General features: G+C 38.0%; 1 protein-coding gene across 6 annotated transcripts in view; it reads right to left on the bottom strand.

Annotated features, from left to right (window-relative positions):
* Window positions 1-19,839, bottom strand: part of Ltbp1 (latent transforming growth factor beta binding protein 1) — a 401,517-nt gene that overhangs the window by 93,001 nt on the left and 288,677 nt on the right. For all 6 annotated transcript variants that reach the window (XM_027933415.2, XM_071601479.1, XM_071601480.1 and 3 more), the window contains 4 exons: window positions 18,815-18,940; window positions 18,292-18,414; window positions 15,042-15,161; window positions 4,621-4,743 (listed from right to left, as the gene is read on the bottom strand). In XM_027933415.2, the coding sequence (XP_027789216.2) occupies window positions 4,621-4,743; window positions 15,042-15,161; window positions 18,292-18,414; window positions 18,815-18,940 (492 nt within the window). The remainder of the gene's footprint in view (window positions 1-4,620; window positions 4,744-15,041; window positions 15,162-18,291; window positions 18,415-18,814; window positions 18,941-19,839) is intronic.

The following is a 19,839-nucleotide window of genomic DNA, read 5'->3' as shown; positions in this document are numbered from 1 at the left end:
GCATACCCTCTATTCCAAGTACTGTCAGGCTGTGCCAGACATCTCACATAAGTTACTCATTTATGTTGGGAAGACTGTCAGAAGCAATTCGTTATAAGTCATGACACATATGCTTGGAATAACTTGAGGCAACACAGTTATCTTCTACAAGGTGATCTTCAGGGCTTTAAAATGACCAAGGGGGAACAGAAGCAGCTTAATTGTAAAGATAAAAACCATTTTTATTTTCTGAGGAGGGACAGAATTCCTGAGACAAAAAAAAAAAAAAAGAAAAAGAAAAAGCTTTCTAATAAAATAGGATGCCGAACAAATGTCTTCATTTTGTTCCAAGAGATGAATAGAAAACATTATCCTATTTCTTTAAAGAAACTTTACACATATTACTGTGATGAGCCCAGTGCAGAGTTAAGATAGAGATTATCCCTAGTTATTTACAAATGGAGGATATACGATGAGAAAATAATGTCAAGAGAAAAAAGTAATGAATTAATACATTAGGTAACATGTAAAATCTGAAAAAAAAGATTGTTAGTACATTTAATGAGGTGAAGACAAAAATCAATATTAAGGACTATTAACAAGGTGAGATTGGTAAGAGTTGGTAGGACATTGGAAAAGGAGCAGATTTGCAAGCCAGGTTAAATTTGACTACCATGAGCTGCTATAGTTGAAAAGAGATTATGAGAAAATTAAAGACGAAAGAAAAAAAAGGCTTTGGTGGGGGAAGAAAGGGAACAAGGAGTGCACAAGTGGGTGTCTAAAGCAGAAGATGGGGACTTGCTCACTCCTATCCCAGATGAAGTCTTGGAACCAGAGCAAAGGGCAAGGCTGAGCATCAGGAAGAGTCAGCAGCCCCTTTCTACCCCTAGAACCTGGCCCTTGCTGTTTCCTCTGCCTGCTAAGCTTTTCTCCCCTTGGATTCAATATTTTAAGACCAAATTTGAGCAGCAACAACTCTGTGAAACTTTGCTGGAAGCACATTAGCAGAACTAGTCACACACATCTCTGCTTTGACAAACTGTTGAATCCTCTAATTCACAAACAGCATCGGGGCTACTGTGTCAAGTTCTGCCCCTGCACTCGCTCACTCTCCACCAACTACCTCCATCCAGGTACCATCTCATATAATTCTCTATGGACTCTAGAAGGTCCTTCCCTTTGTGCATGTGATAAAAGTAAAGTGAAGCTTGGGGAAGCAAGAGAACTTAGCCAAACTCATGTACCCTCCAAGTGCGGGATCTCATATACTGCCTGTCTGGGTTTGGGCTTTTTTTTTTTTTTTTTTGGTGATGCTGGGAATTAAACCTAGGACCTCACACATGCTAAATGTGTTCTACCACTGAGCTACACCCTCAGTCTTGGCTTTTTTTTTTTTTTTTTTTTCTTTTTCTCCTACTAAAACTTTTTTTTTTTAACTCTACTCGAGTTATTTTAATTTTTACAAGTTTTTCTCATCATATCCTCTTTGTGTTCCAGGATCCAATCTAGGACTCGAGATTGTGTTTAGTTGTCTTTTCTTCCAAGACTGTCTCCCCTCTTTTTCATGACCTTAGCTGTCTTAAGGAGTAGAGGCCAGAATCCCGTAAAAATGTCCCAAATCAGAATTTGTCTGATGTTGTTTTCATGATCACAGGTTCTGGGAAAGAACAGCACAGAGGTTGAGCTCTAGACACCATGTTAGGTGTACGTGAGGTTCACATGACATCTGTGATAAAGCTGACTTTCATCACTTGGTTAGGGTGGCTATCTACTCTGCCTTTCAATATATTTTATTATCTCTAATTATCTGTGGCAGATTGTGCATCTCTTCTAGTGAGTAAACATTCTCTGAGGGATTGCAACCTCTCCATAGCACACACAGTTGAGCATCATGCCAGCCATATGCTGGATCCTTGATATACACAGTGAGAGGAAGACCAGCATCTGCAGCCACCCCCAAGAGTGCCACCCATGATTGCAGACCAGTGTTCTGAGAGGTGGCACCAATTGGTGGTGATGGTGTGAATTCCTGGGCTCCAGGAAGCCTATCAGAGAGCAGAGGCTCAACTGGTTTGGCAATGGCCAAGAGCAAGGCAGAGGCAATGAGTCATTTACTCAAGATTTGCCTACTCTGAGCATTATCCCTTAAAGAGAGTCTAGTCCTCTAATTTTAGGAATGACATGAAGTCTGGAAATCTGAGATTATATACTGAAGGTTGCACAGTGAACCACAGGAAGAGCCATGATTCAGGGAAATGGTGAGAAAGAAAATGGATCTGAAAGGTGAGATGCTCATGAGGAAGGGCCTGTGTCCAAACCAGCAGAAGTCTTCACAGGGCAGCTGTGGCAGCAGCCTGCATGGGTCAAAAAACACAAGCTGAAGAATGCAAAAGTGACAAATAAATTTGGAATGTGGGCCACGAGAAAAAGAAGAAGCAGAAAACAAAGATGTGCCCACTTTAGATGCTCCCCAGCGTGGCTGGTGTTCCACTGCATGAAGGAGAAAGGCACCAAATTCAGATGTCTTTTAATTCCTATTGCCAGCAGAAGATGCTTCAAATCTTTTTTTTTTATTGTTGTTGTTGTTGTTCTTTTTAGGTATACATGCTAGCAGGGTGTGTTTTGACATATCATACACATATGGAGTGTAACTTCCCATTCTTGTGGTTATACACAATGTGGAGTTACACTGGTCGTGTATTCATATATGAACATAGAGAAGTTATGTCCGATTCATTCTACTGTCTTTCCCATTCCCATCCCTCCTCCCTTTCCTCATTCCCCTTTGTCTAATCCAAGGAACTTCTATTCTTCCCTCTCTGCCCCCTTATTGTGTGTTAGCATCTGCATATCACAGAGAACATTCAGCCTTTGTTTAGGGGGGATTGGCTTATTTCGCTTAAGATGCTTCAATTCTTAAGGGGGGAACCCAGATATTCACAATGAGAAATTAATTATCACTCTAGCTTTTGCACTTAAATCAAGACATTTACTTGGGAAAGAAGAAAAGTTTTACTTATTTCCTCTTTTTCACCTTTGAAAGAACATGTTTTTAGGTACAAAAGAAGTGAAAGAAAGAAAGATTACAACCCATAGATTTGACCATGGAAAAAAATTAAAAGTGTAAAGAATTATAAAAAGAGCTGAGCATGGTGGCACACACCCATGATCACAGTAGCTCAGGGGGCTGAGGCAGGAGGACTGAAGGTTCAAAGTCAGCCTCAGCAATTTGGAAAGACTATAAGCAATCTAGTGAGACCCTATCTCAAAACAAAAAATAAAAAGGGCTGAGGATGTGGTCAGTGGTTATAAGTACCCCTGAAGTCAATCCCTGGCACCAAAAAAAGGAAAGAATTTAAAAAAGAAAACCTACTGAAACCTTGGATAAATTATAACAATGTACTGCAAAAACAGTAAAGGTTTATATATGTATGTATATAAAGAGACCATATATACTGATATAAAAATAATTTATAAATAAGAAAAGATTAAAAGAAATTTACAAATGGAGAAATATAAATTATTAATAAATATGAAATGAATGTTTAATAATTATAAGTGTCTGGGGAATTATTAAAGGAAATTAGTATTTAAAATAGCAATTAATTCTTTTAGATTAAAAGAAATACAATTTTAAAAATTAGAAATTAATGTTCTATTAAAATAGTAAAAATCATTCAGACCATTTTACCTAATAATTCCACTCTTATGAATAAAGAAATTATTCTATAATTCAGACAAAGGTTTACAAAAGAAAAGAGGCCTGTTACAACCTTTTTCACATAATGATGAGAAGTTGGAAGAAATGTTTTTGTTCAACACTCAAAGAAGAGCAAGAAAACTAGGACACAGTAATACACTGGAATATTATGCAGTCTTTAAAACAATGTCTGAGGAGTCAGTAATAGAACATAAAAAGCTCATAAAACTGACAGAAAGCAAGAGATGAAAATTGTACATCTTTATACATAATAACCATGAGCTGAATATTTATGAATAAGATTATGAGAGATTGCTTTTTCAACTTTCTGCATTTACTAGATTTTATACAACCAATAAATGTTGGTTTCTTTTCTTTATTTGGGGTTCATATTTTTTATTGGTTGTTTTTAATTACACATAACCTACAGATTCATTTTGACATAATTAAAAAGCATGGATTATAATGTGCTTTAATTCAGTCTGTAGTACTTCCCCTCTCCTTCCCTACCCCATTCCTTTCCTATACTCCACTGATCTTTGTGCTATTTACTGACAATTTTTTAAATTAGTTTCTTAATAACAATTTTACCGAGATATAATTCTCCTAAAGTGCACAGTTCAATGGTTTTTAATACAGAGTTATGCTCTCGTATGTATTGCTTTTATAATCAGAAAAATTTAAATTAATAGAGATGTGGTTTATAGATACTCTCTAAAAACATATCATTTGGCTTTATGTATTTAGATCTGCTCTGTTTTGAAACATCACGAGGTGTACATTCTAAGGATCCCAATTAAAATGTGTTCCAAGTAGCTCAGTCAAAACAAACACAGGTAGCACTTTTGTTGTTGTTGTTTGTTTTTTTTCTAAAGCCACTCGTTCTAATCTACCCTTGTATGAAGTTCAAATACAATGGGAAGTACAATCGAGGCAGTTACCTTGACAGTGTCTGTGGTCAGGCGTGGGGCTGTAGCCTTTGTGGCAGGAGCACATGTAGGAGCCCTCGAGGTTGGAACAAGAACCATTTGTGCAGACATTTGGCTCCAGACACTCGTCCACATCTTGTGGGATGTTGCGTAATAAAAAGGAAAAAAAGAGAAGAAGACATAAAAATAAAACATGAATCAAGTTAAATGTGGTTAGAAATGGAAATAGTAGACCTTCAGAAGACGAGGCAGATTCTTAAAGATAACTGTCAAGTTGGCTCTGAGGAAGGAAAGCAGCCCTGCTGTGAGCTGCAAGCACCGTGATTCTGTGCCTTAGTTACTTTCCCAATGTGACCCAAAAGAGACCAAATATGCTACCTGAATAAATTCAGGAAGGACGGAAAGCTTGTTGTAGAGGGGACAGGGAGAAAGGGTAGGTTTAGAGCAATGTTTCCCAGAAAGTAAATTTTTCCAAAGTATCAAAGAATGGGTTAGGGGCCATTTAGGAAATTGATGAGTTCAGCAAGATGGAAGGGTCCTCTCAGCAAAGGCTGTAACTCATGACCCATGAAAGCAAGCTTTTACAGAAAGGGAGAACAATTCTAAGGAAACACCCTAACACAGCAGTGAATCTGTATAACAAAAAACAACGTAGGGGACAGAGCCTGCCTTTTGGTCAATCTGAAAGTAGGGTGCAGGTTGAGAAAGCAGATGTAACAATCATAATAATCACAGCAGCTAATCTTTATCATATGCTTACTGCACATAGGGTCTAAAGGCTTGGCATATATTATCTCACTTAGTTCTAACAAAATTTTTATGGACTAGCCATTTTATGGAAGGAAATTAGACTTAGAGAAGTTCAATAACTTGTCCAAGGTCATGTATTTAGAAAATGGTTGTTCTGAGATTTGAATCAGATTTGTTCAAAGCCCATTTTTTTTTAAACCTGGCAATAAGTCTGTATCACAGGCAAAGACTATGGATAGAAACAGCTACCTAAAAAGAGAATGAATGAGTTTTTTAAAAAATTATTATTTTCTAACACAGTGTTTATATTGAAAATAATCATTTACATTTTCACTGACTTCATTTAACCAGCATTCATTAAGTTCCTATTGGAATTCAGTTATTCAAAAAGAAAGAAGCTTTTGAATTTTGCACCCCATTTGAATGGCCCTGGGCGAGTCTACTGTATAGACACTAGTGTAGCATTAATAACCAAAAACTTAAAGAGGAAGAACTGAAACCACAGTAACTATACACACAACGTCACAATTTAGGCTGTTTTATATCAGTCTATAACTCAATCTGAACACCTTAATCATAAAGCTGATAAACAATATGAAGAAAAAGAAGGAAAGGCCCTTGAATGCATGCATTTCATATTTTTAGTGCTCACCACAAAAGTAATAAAGATTTTTCTCTAACATCTGAAAAAAATAAAAGATTTCTCTCCTCTTGAGGCAGAGAATGAGAGCACATAAGCAACACAGTCTTTATTTGGCAATTTGGGATTCAGATTGAATTGTATTCTATCTGTCTTACAATAGAATTCAGAGATTTATACTAAAATATGGTAAAGCATTTGTGTGTTCCATGTGCCTATGGAGAAGAGGCAAGGAATAGGCACTGCCTAGGTGTTCTGTGTTGCTCTCACAAAACATCACTAATTATGGTGAAATGATGTTAGTCCACGGCAACAAAAATAGCACTTCCAGACTGACTCATTATCCACTCTCTCTTCGCTTGTGGGAATCCACTTTTGTAAACACTGGAAGCAAACAACTTGAAAGAAGAAGCCAAGTACTGAAGCCAAAGTAAATAATGGAACAGAATGAGCCTAGACACTAGGCATGGAAATTCCAGACGGCAAGGGGAAAATGTCATGTCTAGTATCTGGTTTGGTTTCAAAAATGTTAACAAGTTCAGAAATGTATGGATTATTCTCTTTAATTATTCATGACCAGAGAAAGTGATTTATAGGCTAAAGAATAACAGAAAAATCAATTTTTCTAAAGTAAATTAACAGACAGTAGAGATTACCATTCATGAGATGCTTATAAAACTTCTTTTTTTAAGGCTACTACCATGATTAATGTTGAAGCATAATGTAGTGAAGTGTCTAGGGTAGCTTGATATGTTTATTCTTTTCTATATTTATGATAGACAAAATTGCATGGAACCAGAATCCTGTCAAGCCAATAATTTATATGTAGAAAATACAGTTTGGATTGAAGGAAGACGTGGCCTACATGGAGATCATGTTCTGGAGGAAATAACTATGTAGAAAAATATCACTGAAGAATTCCTACAAAGAAGAAAGATGTCTCAGATCGGCCTCACAAAAACAATTGATGGAACAAATGGAATGAAGTAAACTCAGCACAATATCTTTAGTCCAGAATTCTCTCCTAAACTGCACATTCATGCACCTAGCTGTCAGTCTACAGGAAATCCCCTTGATGTCCCACAGGCTCCTTTCGGTCTTCACAGCCAAAACTGACCCTTAACCCCCTCCCCTGCCTTTTCCCCATATCATATCAATGTGACATGTTGCTTCCCATATCAATATATAGCAGCACTATCTACTCAAATGCCCAAGTCAGAAATTGGAGAGTCATCCCTTTGAAACCTTCACTCTCTTTTCCCTACAATTCGTTGCCAAATCAAATTAATCTACCTTCCAAATATCTCTCAATACACTCACTTCATTTTATTCCTACTACTTCCACTTCCTTTTACCTGAGAACTGCCATAATCTTTAATTTGTTTTTCTGTACTACCATCTCACTTTTTTTTAATTATGCAGGAAACTCCTTGTTAAAAAAAAGTTTTTAAATTGATTTAAAAAAATAATAAATGACAACGGAATGCATGACAATTCTTATTATACAAATACAGCAGAATTTTTTATATCTGATTGTATATTGACACCAATTCATGTCTTCATACATGTACTTTGGATAATGATGTCTGTCCTGCCATCTCTAATCCGTTATCTGGCTTGCAGCAAGAGTAAACTCTAAAATACACATCTGATCAATGTTATTGCTTATCTACTTTAAAAAACTTGAAATATGATATGTCAAGAGCTTTGTAATGTTTTGAACAACCAATTAAAAAAAAAGGTGAAAAAAAAAACTTGAATGGTTTTCTGGTGTTCTCCAACATAGGTGACAACAAAAACTTGTGGTGTCCTGGTAGTAACAAAAGCAAAAGGCCTAGCCCCTGTAATTCTTATTTCTACTCCTTGATGATATCTCTCATCAATACCATGAAAGCTAGGTGGTACCTACCCATCACACATGTACCACACTATGGTCACCTTACCCCGATAACAGAGGGAGATGATTATGTCTTTGGTTTTCCATATTGTAGCTCAAAATTCATCTTACTCTAAGACACAGTCTATAAAAAATACACATCACTCCAATTCTTCCAATGCATTTATATAATGAGTTCAAAAGGCCTTTCCCATTTCAAGTGGGAAACTTAGGAAAAATCACTGGGTTCATAGAAAACTGGGTTCTGAGCTCCAATTTACCAATAAACTATTAGGGCACAATTGCCATCCAGTGAATTAATGAATCTCCCAGGGTAACAAAGTGGCCAGAGGTTTATAAGGTCAGGATTCATGGATATGACTACTCAAAAGTTTATACATCTATCTTGCTATGTTATCACCCAACATAGGTGATCCTTCTCTTCTAAAATGCCCCAAGAGACTAAACAAAAATGCCTTATTGAAATGACATGCCCTACCCACAGGATTTCCTAGGCTACTCATCTAATAATTTCATAAAGAAAAGCCAATGAGGACAGTCTGGCATGATTTGTCCTTACTGAACCCTGGCTGATGATCAGTCCTTCCTTTTGAAAGCATTTCACTTCATCACTTGAAGCATGCATTCTATGATTCTTTGCCAAGGTCAACACCAAGATCAGTGGTCAAGAATACCCTGACTCCACTTTCTATCCTTTCTCAAAGAAAATGAGAACATTAACCTCCTTCTAGCTCCCTGACAACTTTCCATTCTCCATAATTTCACAACAGTGTCTCCCAACTGGCAAGCAATACCACCTTGCTGGCTCTCTTATTGCCTTGGGGTACAATTTATCTGGGTTGGAAATCTTTTTTACATTTCCCTTCCTAATGTTTTGGGAATACACAAGACTGACTCAAGCTCCTCCCTGGTGGGCATGACCTACCAGGTGGAAAGGGTCTTCAGAGGTTAACTTCACCCAGTCACATTCTCCCTGGGCTGTGACCCCTTACACTTCACCTATCAACTCCGAGGAGTTGGCCAGAATTTGTCCCAGGGAAATAATTTACACATATTACACCCTGTCCTTTCAAGGAGATGAATCTGTCAACAAATTAAATAGCTTAGTGATTGATTAGTGTGAACCAATCATTTCTCTGAGCCTATCCAACCACAACTTAGTCCTTAGTCAATTCTATGGACTTCATTTGAACTGGGAAGAAAGAATCTTATTCTAGCACTACATGGAAATACAGGAGTATCCACCACAAGTGTACTATTACTTCAAAGATTCTGCACAATTGTTGATTCTCAATTGTTCTGCACACATAGTTTGTTTGTTTGTTTTTCTAAAGATGTTGGGAGAATATATTTGACAGAAAAGCAAAATCGGCAAACAGAAGACAGACTGCCGGTCAAGCCAGTGTGAAAAGACATCCTCAAACTGCAGGTGAGGTACTGTAAATTGTAGGATCTTAGGCTTTCTCTGTCAATTCCAATGAAGTTAAAATATGTAGTAGCAGAGTTGCTGACAAAAATCTGTTATGCAATCCACAAAAAAATCATCACTGCTTTTCAGAAATTGGAGAAGAGCCAAGGTTGTATACATACTACGTAAAGCCAAGGATGATCTCAGAAAACCAACCCACTAATCCCACCCAATTACTGGCTTCCTATCTCACCTTTCCAAAGAAACATTTCTGCCTTCCAGAAAAACTCAACTACAGTCACTACTGTGCAGACCTGTCCTCTCAAACTCTAGACTCCCTCATCCCTTATCACCAATCCTTATTAGAGATGATTCCAGCCTGCAAGGATTTCTCCTTTCTACACAGTTAGTTTCCTTATGGTCTTCTTTAAATTGCGTTTTTTTTTTTTTTTTTTCATGTGTATGTGAGGGTTACAACAGACAAAAGAAAACACTGGATTTGTAGAATAAAAGACCCGGGGTTCTGACAAGTTCTGCCATTTATTATTTGTGACTTTAAGTAAGATCACTAACCTATTTGAGAATCAATTTTTACATCTGTTCCACAGGGATGACTGCTGTGAGGAACAAAGGAAACAATCAAGTCAAAATCCTTTGTAAACTACATAATGAGAAGTTTTTATTAAAACAAATTTTCTTGCATGGTTCCTGCCTTCAAAAGTAGGTTTTGTTGTTATTTCTATTGCTAGCACCTAGCAGACGTTAAGTTAGTATCCCTGGCATCTAGTAGACACATAGTCTATAGCACAATAAATAGCTTAGTGATTGATTAGAGGATTCCTTTAGCATGTGATAATTTAGGGCTGATGAGTGTACATTTTAGAAAATTTGCAAAAGGTATACATTGTGCCCAGCTGTCATCTTATATAAAAAATATAGTACAAAGGCCTTCAACTTCAGATAAATCTGTGAATGTTCATGTATTCCCTAAAGGTTCAAATGAATCTCGAAATCTGAAAATGAATCCTAATATGAAGAGAACTTCTAGAACAATGAGCTCTCCATGTTCAACCTGCAAGTTCTTGGTGCCTGGTTCTGGTTCAGACTGTAGCTAACCAGTTTTCCAGTGGATTGAATGATACTAGGGTCTTCCAATACCTAGGAGTGATCACATTTAGAAAGCTTACATGGAAGTCAGATAGTAAGCCTCCACTTAGGGGTTAATGGAGAAGGAACGCTCTGATAAAACTGGAGTTGGGTTCCCAGGTCACAGGGGCTGTCACAGTCTAACTACAAAGCAAGACAACAGAGTAAACCTAAAAAGGGCTAATTGCCTGGCTACGGAAACTCATGCCACATTTATGTATGTGAAGGTGAGCAAAGGAAATGATATTCTCCCAAAGAGTGGAAACAGCAGCATTGTTATGGAAAGCCTCATCACTTATCAGGAATTGTTAATGACTCTACTGAGAAGTATCATAGTTCCCAGGAAGTAAATTCTAGCTAAATAAAAATGTTAAGAAATTAAAGGACAACCAAACACACACACACACACACACACTCTCTCTCTCTCTCTCTCTCTCTCTCTCTCTCAAATCCATAAAATAAAGTTCCCGCGACACAGGGAGAGTTAAAGTCTATAAGATGGAAGTTTAAAGAAAGCCCAAGAGAATATACTTATATAGAGACATGGAACAGTTAAACAGGTATCGTAGGTTAGTAGGTAACTTAACTACTTTTTTTTTTTTTTTTTTTTTTTTAGTATTTCAGGACAAGGGCAATAAAAAGGAGGGTAATATGATTAGAGGAAGAATAGTTAGAATGTTTATTGGGTCTAACCTTGTGTCAGATACCTTATGAAGTGCTTTCTCTTTTTCTTTGCTTTTCTTTTTTTTTTTTTTTACATAATACCTTTATTTAATTTATTTATTTCTATATGGTGCTGAGGATCGAACCTAGGGCTTCACATGTGCTAGGCAAGCACTCTACTGCTGAGCCACCACTCCAGCCCTCATGAGGTGCTTTCTATCACTTATTTAATTCTGGCAATAAATCCTACAAAGAAGTTATTTCAATCCTTCTTTGGTATTTTACAGGCAATGAAACAAAACATCAGAGAGGTCACACAGCCCAAAATACATCTAACCTCAGGGTACCAGGACCTCTGTATCAGAGATGGCAAGTGTACCTTTAAATAATGAAATGTTAGAGCAACATCCTCAGGGATGGTTCTTATCAGGTTTGAGGGAGTCCAGCTCCCCATGAGTTAAGAGAAACCCATCAAGTGAGTACCTGTCAGGCTGGCTTCCCTTCAGAGAGGTCCTGGTCAAAGCAGCCAGCTGGAACTGGCCAGAACCCAGGGTGATGAAAGAGCCATTCAAGGCAGGGATCAAGTGGGCAGCAGGTCCCCGCTGAACGTCAGGCCCAAGGCGTACTGTGTGGAATGACGACAGGACTCTCAAGAGGAGACCAAAATCCACAACTTGCCAGAAGCAGCTACATTAACAGAAGAGCCAACAAGAGTTGCCAAAAACACTCTGAGGGCTGATGTGTTAGGAAGAGTTGGAAAGGGATATCTGACGTGGACAATAAATGACCCAGAATGAAAGACGGTAGGCCCTAAATACCAGGAAAAAAATGTCGTTCCTCGGACAACACCTGCTCACATTTTACCTGTTTCTACACAAACAATTTCTGTTCTAATTCACAAATCAAAGAGAAGCATCCATCAGTAAGACCCAGCTTCCTTGGCGTGAATATAATGAGAGCATTAATGGTCTCGGCAAGTTCATCATTTAGCTGGTGAAAGAAACAAAGTGTAACTGGCACCAGATCCCTGCAGAACACTGGGGTCAGAGTAGCAATTCTTAATGAACATTTTAAAAGAAAAGAGAATCAAAATGATGTGAAGATAGACAAACTTAAAGGAAAAAAAACAAAAACATAATGCCAAATTAAGTATTAGTCTGTGTACTACACAGATACTTGCACGTATTTGATTATAACATGCAGACCTACACAGCCAGGAGGAGGGTTGTAGGGAAAAAAAAAAAAACAACTAAGATATCTGGAACCCAACAGCCATATGAGGTAGAGACTGTCATCTCTACAGATGACAACTAACAAGTGCCAAATGTAGGATTTTGTCCAAAAGGTGTGACTATAGGAAATGGTCAAGTCTTTAATGTTATTACATTAAATTGTCGATTAAAAATTAGGACAGCAGAATAAAATAGGCTTTATTATTGCTGTATGTACATACATGACTGCATGACCAATGTGATTCTGCAACCTGTACACTCAGAAAAATGAGAAATTATACCTCATCTGATTCAAATGTGTGATATGTCAAGATCATTGTGCTGTCATGTGTAACTAATTAAAACAAACTTTTAAAAAATTAGGATAAAAATCTCACCAATGTATCCTAAATTATCTGGATGAAAAGGATATATAAAAGCCCCAAACTGGTCACAGTTAGAGATGAAAACAATTAGAATGCTGCCCTCTCTCGGAGGCTGGTTCATTTTTCCTGTTAATATCCAACATATTTTACGTGCTCACTTGTTAAACAGTAAGCACTAGAATGTAAGTACAATGAGGGGAGCAACTTTGCTCACTCTCAACCCCTAGTGTCTCAGCAAAACATCTGGCATGCATAAGGTGCCCCCTGTGGTTGTTTAAATGAACAAATGATCATGTGCTATCAATTAGCTCAACTAGCAGATAGGCTTAAGATGTACCTTCTGAAAAGCATTTGAGAGGATGAAAGTATAAAGGTATAAAAGGTATGAAAGTATAAAGGTGACAAACTAAGACCTATAAAGGCACAAGAAGATAGGCCTGAGTATTCATTAGCACAGTGAACCCTTAGCAGAAAAATTCAATCCGCTTGTTGGCTTAATACAAGAGGCAGGGAGTGTTGCAAAATCTGCCTTTGGTCTCTCTCAACTTTTCAACACTTGAAAGTTCTTTTCATAAAAATTAAGATGGAAAATCTCTATCAGTATAATTTGCAAAAATCCTCAGAAATTTAAAAGAACTGTAATCTCAATATAAACAATGGATGGAATAGCAATTATATGGTGGCAGAGTGGCTTGATGTGTAGATTACATACAGCCTAAAATTTCACGCAAAGCAGAAGGGGAAAAAAAAACATTCCTGCTCTTAATAACAGGAAATGCATGACCTCAGCAGTGTAGAAACAAAAGCTATTGCTTGGAACAAGAGGCTAAATGTGTGACTTTGGTTGAATTGAGCAACATAGTGACCTAATATTTCTTCTTATGATTCTACTCATCTGGTTGGCAAAAGTAAAATTATTTTTAAATAAGGTACTGTGTATTTTCCATTAATTTAGAACAAAATATGTGTATATATGTGTGTGTACACACACACACACACACACACACACACATACACACGAGAACACATTTAGTATTATCTATATTGAAGAACAATCACTTGCCAATTTGGTCAGCCATGTTCCATTAGTAAATTCATGAATCAGGGCTGTGTTTACACTACAGCAAATTGTAGTATTAAGGTAGACTTCAGGCACTCTTCCTGGATCATGCATCAGTGTGTAAAAATGACAGGACAAATAGAACTTTAATAGGTAACTAGGCAATTTGTGCCAAATGGGAAAATTAAAACCAAATGCACTTTCTGATGAAAACCAATTATATAAACAACTGCTTATCCAATAAACGACTAATGAATATATTTTTTCTTTTGTTCCTCAAAAATCTGCATCTCATGATTCTGTTAGGAGATACTCTTGGGGATAGGAACATGGGCTCGGGGACCACCTCCACCAGCCTTGGTGGCTGATCTGCTGTCTGGTGATGGGAGAAAAGTTTTAGTATTAAGTGTGCCTCTGCCACCTACTTATCCTTGCCTCCTCTAAAATAAATCTCCACCCTCCCACCTTCTCCCCTAGTTAAGTCTCAACTCTAGAATTTTTTCTAAGGGCCACTCCTTCTCTCAAAAATTCTCGTAATATCACTGACCCTTCCTTCCTAGCCTTTGTAAGTTTTACTTGTGAGATATTTGGGTGTGGGCCAGTCTTCCCCACCAAAAATGTAAGAATCACAAGGAAGCAGCTCCCCTTTCTTCTTTTTGACTTGTTTCTTGCCCCTCACTGTATTCCAGAACTTAGTACAATATTGGGCATAGTAGTAAATTCTTATGCACCAGGGAAAGAAAAGAACGAATTAATGACACATTTAGCCCACTTATTCAGAGTTCTGGCATGGAATGGAAAAGAGTTCAACTTTTAAGAAAAAGATCATATGGTAGACAGATCCACACAGGAAAAAGAACCACAGCGAATTGGTAACTTTATCTTCCCTTGTGCCTAAACTACAACATCCTCTACTTCTATTGCAAGTTCAGGTGTATCTTTCCTACTCGATTAGTCCGTGCTCACTTCTCATGCTTCCCTTATCTCTCTTTTCCATGTTGTATTTACTATTTTATTTGGTTGTATTTATCAGATTAGGGATAACAATTCATTGCAATTAGAATTATTTGTTCCATCTAGAATCTTACATCTTAACATATGAACCTATTTTCTTATTTTGTCCATGATTAAAAATTACTTAGAACTTTTCCGAGAATGATGTAAATTTATTATGTTTCATTTGCTTTTCATTTTGAGAGAGGACTAAACTGTCAACATAACACTCTATCAGAAAATGTAATGTACAGAAGAAAGAAAAACTTTGATACCTACCAAGGCACTGTCCATTCCAGCCTCTGAATCCTTCTGTGCAGGGGACACACTGGTAAGACCCGGGGGAATTCACACACTGCTCATCTGGACAAGTACTTGGAGTCAAACACTCATCAATATCTGAAAGGCCAAAGAGGTAGGTCATCAACTGAAATTTCATCACAATACCACAGTGAAACCTTCCTTTAATGAGGAAGTAGAGGAAAGGCAGGTTAGATCTGCATTTCAGTGGAGAAAACAACTCGGTGAGACGGTGGGTCTAGACTTAAACATATGGCAATAATGCATGGTGAAGTATACCTGGATTAAAATATTTACAACATATTCCAAGGAAGAACTTGGCCCCAATTCTTCAACTGGCAGCGTCAGACCTCTCCACTCTGGGAGTTGGTAGTCTTCTGAGGTCACTTTTTGAACATCAAATCTTTCAAGAAATACCACAGCTTGCCAGAAAGAAATACAAGGAATGGGGGCGAGAGTGAGGAAGCCATATATCTACCTGGCCAGAATTTTCTCTGCAGACATTAGATGCTCTAGGGAATCTTCACTTTGGCTTTATAAACCAAGAATATCCTGGGTTTGAGTAATTTAAAACCTTTCATATGATAGAAAGTCCTTGGAGGAAGAAAAGAACGTTAGGAGAGAGTGAACTCATGTATACTTTTAAGATTTTCCAGAAAAACATGGGTGTTTAGAGGTCCTACATTTTATATTGGGACACTTAGATATTAAATCTAAATTTGTGTGACTATTTTCTGGTAAAAATAGACCTTTTCTCTCATTTGCTGCTAACTGAAATTATTAATCATTCTTTTTAATACCGGAAAGAAAAAAAATCACCTAAGTTTGGTGGGAGCTGCAGCAGAGATAACTATAACACTAGCATTAGTTATTTTTAAAGAATGGTTAAAAACAAGAAAATGAAGGAAACTAAAATACAGGAAGGAGTTCAACAGATGAAAATGAGTGGCATTTGAAAGAAGTGCTTTCTCTGGAGGTGGATTTTGAATTTGTATCTAAGTGCTCTAATACAAAATGAATGGTATATAGACCTTTAAACATACTTAGCACATGAATAGATTTTCAGGGCATATCCTGAAAAGTGAAAGTGAAAAAAATATATAACTGGGGCTGGGGTTGGTAGCTCAGTGGTAGAGCGCTTGCCCAGCATGCGTGAGGCCCTGGGTTTGATCCCCAGCACCGCATATATCTGAATAAACAAAATAAAGGTATTGTGTCCATCTACAACTAAAAATATCTTTTAAAAAATACATAACTAGTTCACTAAATAGACATCCATAGGTATTTCATGTATTCATTCTGGTACACTTAAAACTTTTCTCCCACTCCACTCCACTACATATTTGTTGGGAGGGCAGGAATGCTTAAAAATAACAAAAAAAAAAATGAAGATATTAAAAAATAAGCACCAGGTCAGCATTGTAATTTTTCTTTTATCAGTGAAAAATTGCTACTAATAAACAATAACACACAGTGATGTTTGTGGATTTTTTTTTTTTTTAAGCTCAGATGTTCTGGGACTTCTTGTTCTTAAAAAAAAAAAAAAAAGATGATGCTTGCCAGTTTCAATTTCCAAAAAGCATTACATTCTCCTCTGGATGGGAATTTAAAAAAAATAAATAAAAATACAACTGCTAATCAGAGAAATGTCACTGAGCCAGGCTGGCCCAATAAATACAGTGCAACATTGAGCAATACAAGATAACATCCCTGAATTTCCTGCTGCTCTCACTTGTTCCCTCATCTATAAATGAGGGACTACCTGCCCTGTAATGCTTTTACGGAATAAAGCAAGGATGAATGAGATAATGTCTGTAAACTACAATAGGCTCCTTGGAGACTGGTGCTGTTTGAAAGCAGCTTCGTTAGTGACAGCTGAGAAAATCTTCTGTGAGCCAGGAGCTCAGGGACCTTTGGTTCTAGTCCATGACCAAAGTAGAAAACAGCCACACTGTTTGGCTCCTTCTGCTTCGCTAGCCTTTTCACGGGGGATAGAATGATATATTACTTATTCAGGGAACCCTGGTGATATTTCAGCTAAATAATTTCCATATATTGAGTATTCCTGAATATTCTATGAGCTTTCAGTTTAATTTTATAATCTTCAAATTTCTTGTCTCCTCCCTTCTTTCCTTATTGATGAAATATCTTCTCTTTCCATTCTGGGACTGTATGCAGAACTGAAGGGCAGGTGGGAGCTGCCAACAAAAATGTCTAATTAGCTCTCTGGGTCATTGGAGCTGTGAAGAAAACCAACAGGCAGAAGCCAAGGGACAGCTAAGAGCAGACTGGCCCACCTGGTCTGTCACTCCCTAACTTTAGAAGCTAAACAAAAGGCAGACTATTGGCAGCCAAGCAGGAAACCCTAGGACCCCAAACCACTCTCACATGCAAACTACTCAACACCAGCCTGAGACCCCTGTGCCCTGGCCCTCACATCTCCATGACAGAAGTTCAACAGAAGCTAATGTATTTCTTCAGGAATATAAGTACAGAAAAGTACTGCAGCAGTTTCAAAAAAGTACCTGCCCAACCTCGACATCTACATAGACAGAACTATTAACTGGAAAGTAATTTGGGCCATGTAATACATATTTTCTATATATATTTTTTTCTACTCAGGATTGAACCTCATGCATGTTAGGCAGGGCACTACCACTGAGCTACATCTCCCTGATGAGGGCAAACTTATGGCTATGGTCAGTAAGAAAGGAATTTTATTTAGCACCACTGGAATCTGACCAAGTTGGTCAGACAATACTTCTGTGGGAAGTTTGCAAGAAAGTCCCAGAACACGTGTAAAAGAAGGCAGCTGAGACAAAGGAATGCAACAAGTTGAAAACGAAAAATCAACACTGGTTCCACCTGCACTATGTTTCCAGATGAACAAGCCAGACGTCCTAATTAAGACTGGGTTTGTACGAGGATACTCGGCAATTAATTAAAGTGATCTCACTCCAAATACCAGGGAAGGCAGATACCAGGGTGAAAAATAATGAGAACACGAAGATGGAAAATAATCCAGACAGAGCCACTGAAATGAGGCAAAGTGGCTGTGAATCCAGAAAGTGTGGGAGCCTGGATACACTGGTATCTTGCAGAATCAGGGAGGAGAACAGCAACCAGGCTGTGCTTACGGCCCTGGAGTCCAGACCCAGCCCTGTGTTTCATGGGCGCTTGTGCTCAGCGCATGCAGGCGCCAGGATCCTGATTCTCTAAGCAGACTCACCCTCGCAACGGCCTCTCCGGGTCATGCGGTACCCGCTATCACAGTATTCACACCGGAAGGCCCCCACGGTGTTGATGCAGTGTCCCTCCCCACAGACGTCAGGCCTCAGGCACTCGTCCACGTCTATATGAAGCAGAAAACACTGTCAAGGTTTAATTTCCAAAGTATCATTTCACACCTCTCCCAGCTTAGTTCAAACATAATTGTGAGATAACTAAAATCTACTATCACCCCTTGGATTGTTCAACAGGCTTCCAAATCACAGAGGTTTGATTCACAAGGGGTCCAGAAGTGACATGTTACACACCGTGTCTGTACATTTTTGACATTCCTCCATCAGAAGTGTTGGAAAGAAAAAAAAATTCACTTATATCTGCCGGTGCCTAGCAGATGGCCATGTCCTAACAAAACGCTTATTTTAAAACTTCTGGATTGTCTTAATGAGCACTGAACTGATAGGGTCCTGGGACACCTAAAACCCCAGGTCTGAGAATTTATACATTAGGAAGAACACTGCCATTACCTATGCAGTTAGTACCCTCCTCACTGGCCATAAATCCCGCCGGGCAAATACACAAGAAACTTCCCTCGGTGTTTTCACAGCGTCCTTGGGAGCAGAGGTGTTGGGCCTGAGTACATTCATCAATATCTGTTAATGCAACAAATAGAAAAAGATTAGTGCTGTGTAGCAAGAATTCAGTCTCCCTGCTCTGTAAAAGACCAGCATGCCATTCCCTGGGGACACAAACCTTTACAACTGAGGAGAACAAGTAAAAAGAGACAGGATCTGTCTTGCCAAGATCCTTGAAGGATGGTGAGTGGGAAGAGGAAGCAGCTTATTGCGTATAACCTCAAAGGTTAAAACTAAAAACCACAACATTGATGTTGCAGACAGATTTCAGGTCAAACCAGCATTCTGCGGATAACTGGGGTCATCAAGCACTGGAATGTGCCGTCAGCAAGAGAGTCGGAGACTCTTTCACTGTGCACAGGCCAGGAGCTGGATTAAGACATCTCTACTGCCTCTTCTACTTCATATTTTGGGTTCTAAAGGTGAATACAATGTATGCAAATGAAGGGGAAACATGTAATAGAGCAGTGTGATTAGCTCTTCTTCCCCCCCTCCTCCCTGCCCTACATAATGCACAAAATTCACACATCTGCCTTTGTTGCTTTGTTTACTTTGACAACACCTTGTAACTTAGTGCTAAATCTCCCTTTTTTGAAAAAGGAAATTAAGTTTATAGTAAATGCATTAAAATGATTGATTTAACTCTATTAAACCTCTCTCTGAGATACCTCTTATTCCAAAGCAACGTATATGAAATCTCTTACTTATAAATTCATTAATAGCTTCCTGCCAGGGCACAGACAGGTCCTCCATTTAGAAATCCAATTTAGAAATCATATTTCGTGTACTTAAATGAATTCTTTATAATAGCAGACATTAACATTGAGTTCTTTATTATAGCAGACATTAATATTAACTTGCTTTTGCTAAATACAAGTTTTTAGGTAGCTCTTTCTGGAATTCTTATCTACTTTATC

The sequence above is a fragment of the Marmota flaviventris genome, chromosome 14 (assembly GCF_047511675.1).
Source record: "Marmota flaviventris isolate mMarFla1 chromosome 14, mMarFla1.hap1, whole genome shotgun sequence".
Taxonomy (NCBI): Eukaryota; Metazoa; Chordata; class Mammalia; order Rodentia; family Sciuridae; genus Marmota; species Marmota flaviventris.
This window is presented reverse-complemented; position numbering and strand designations above follow the sequence as displayed.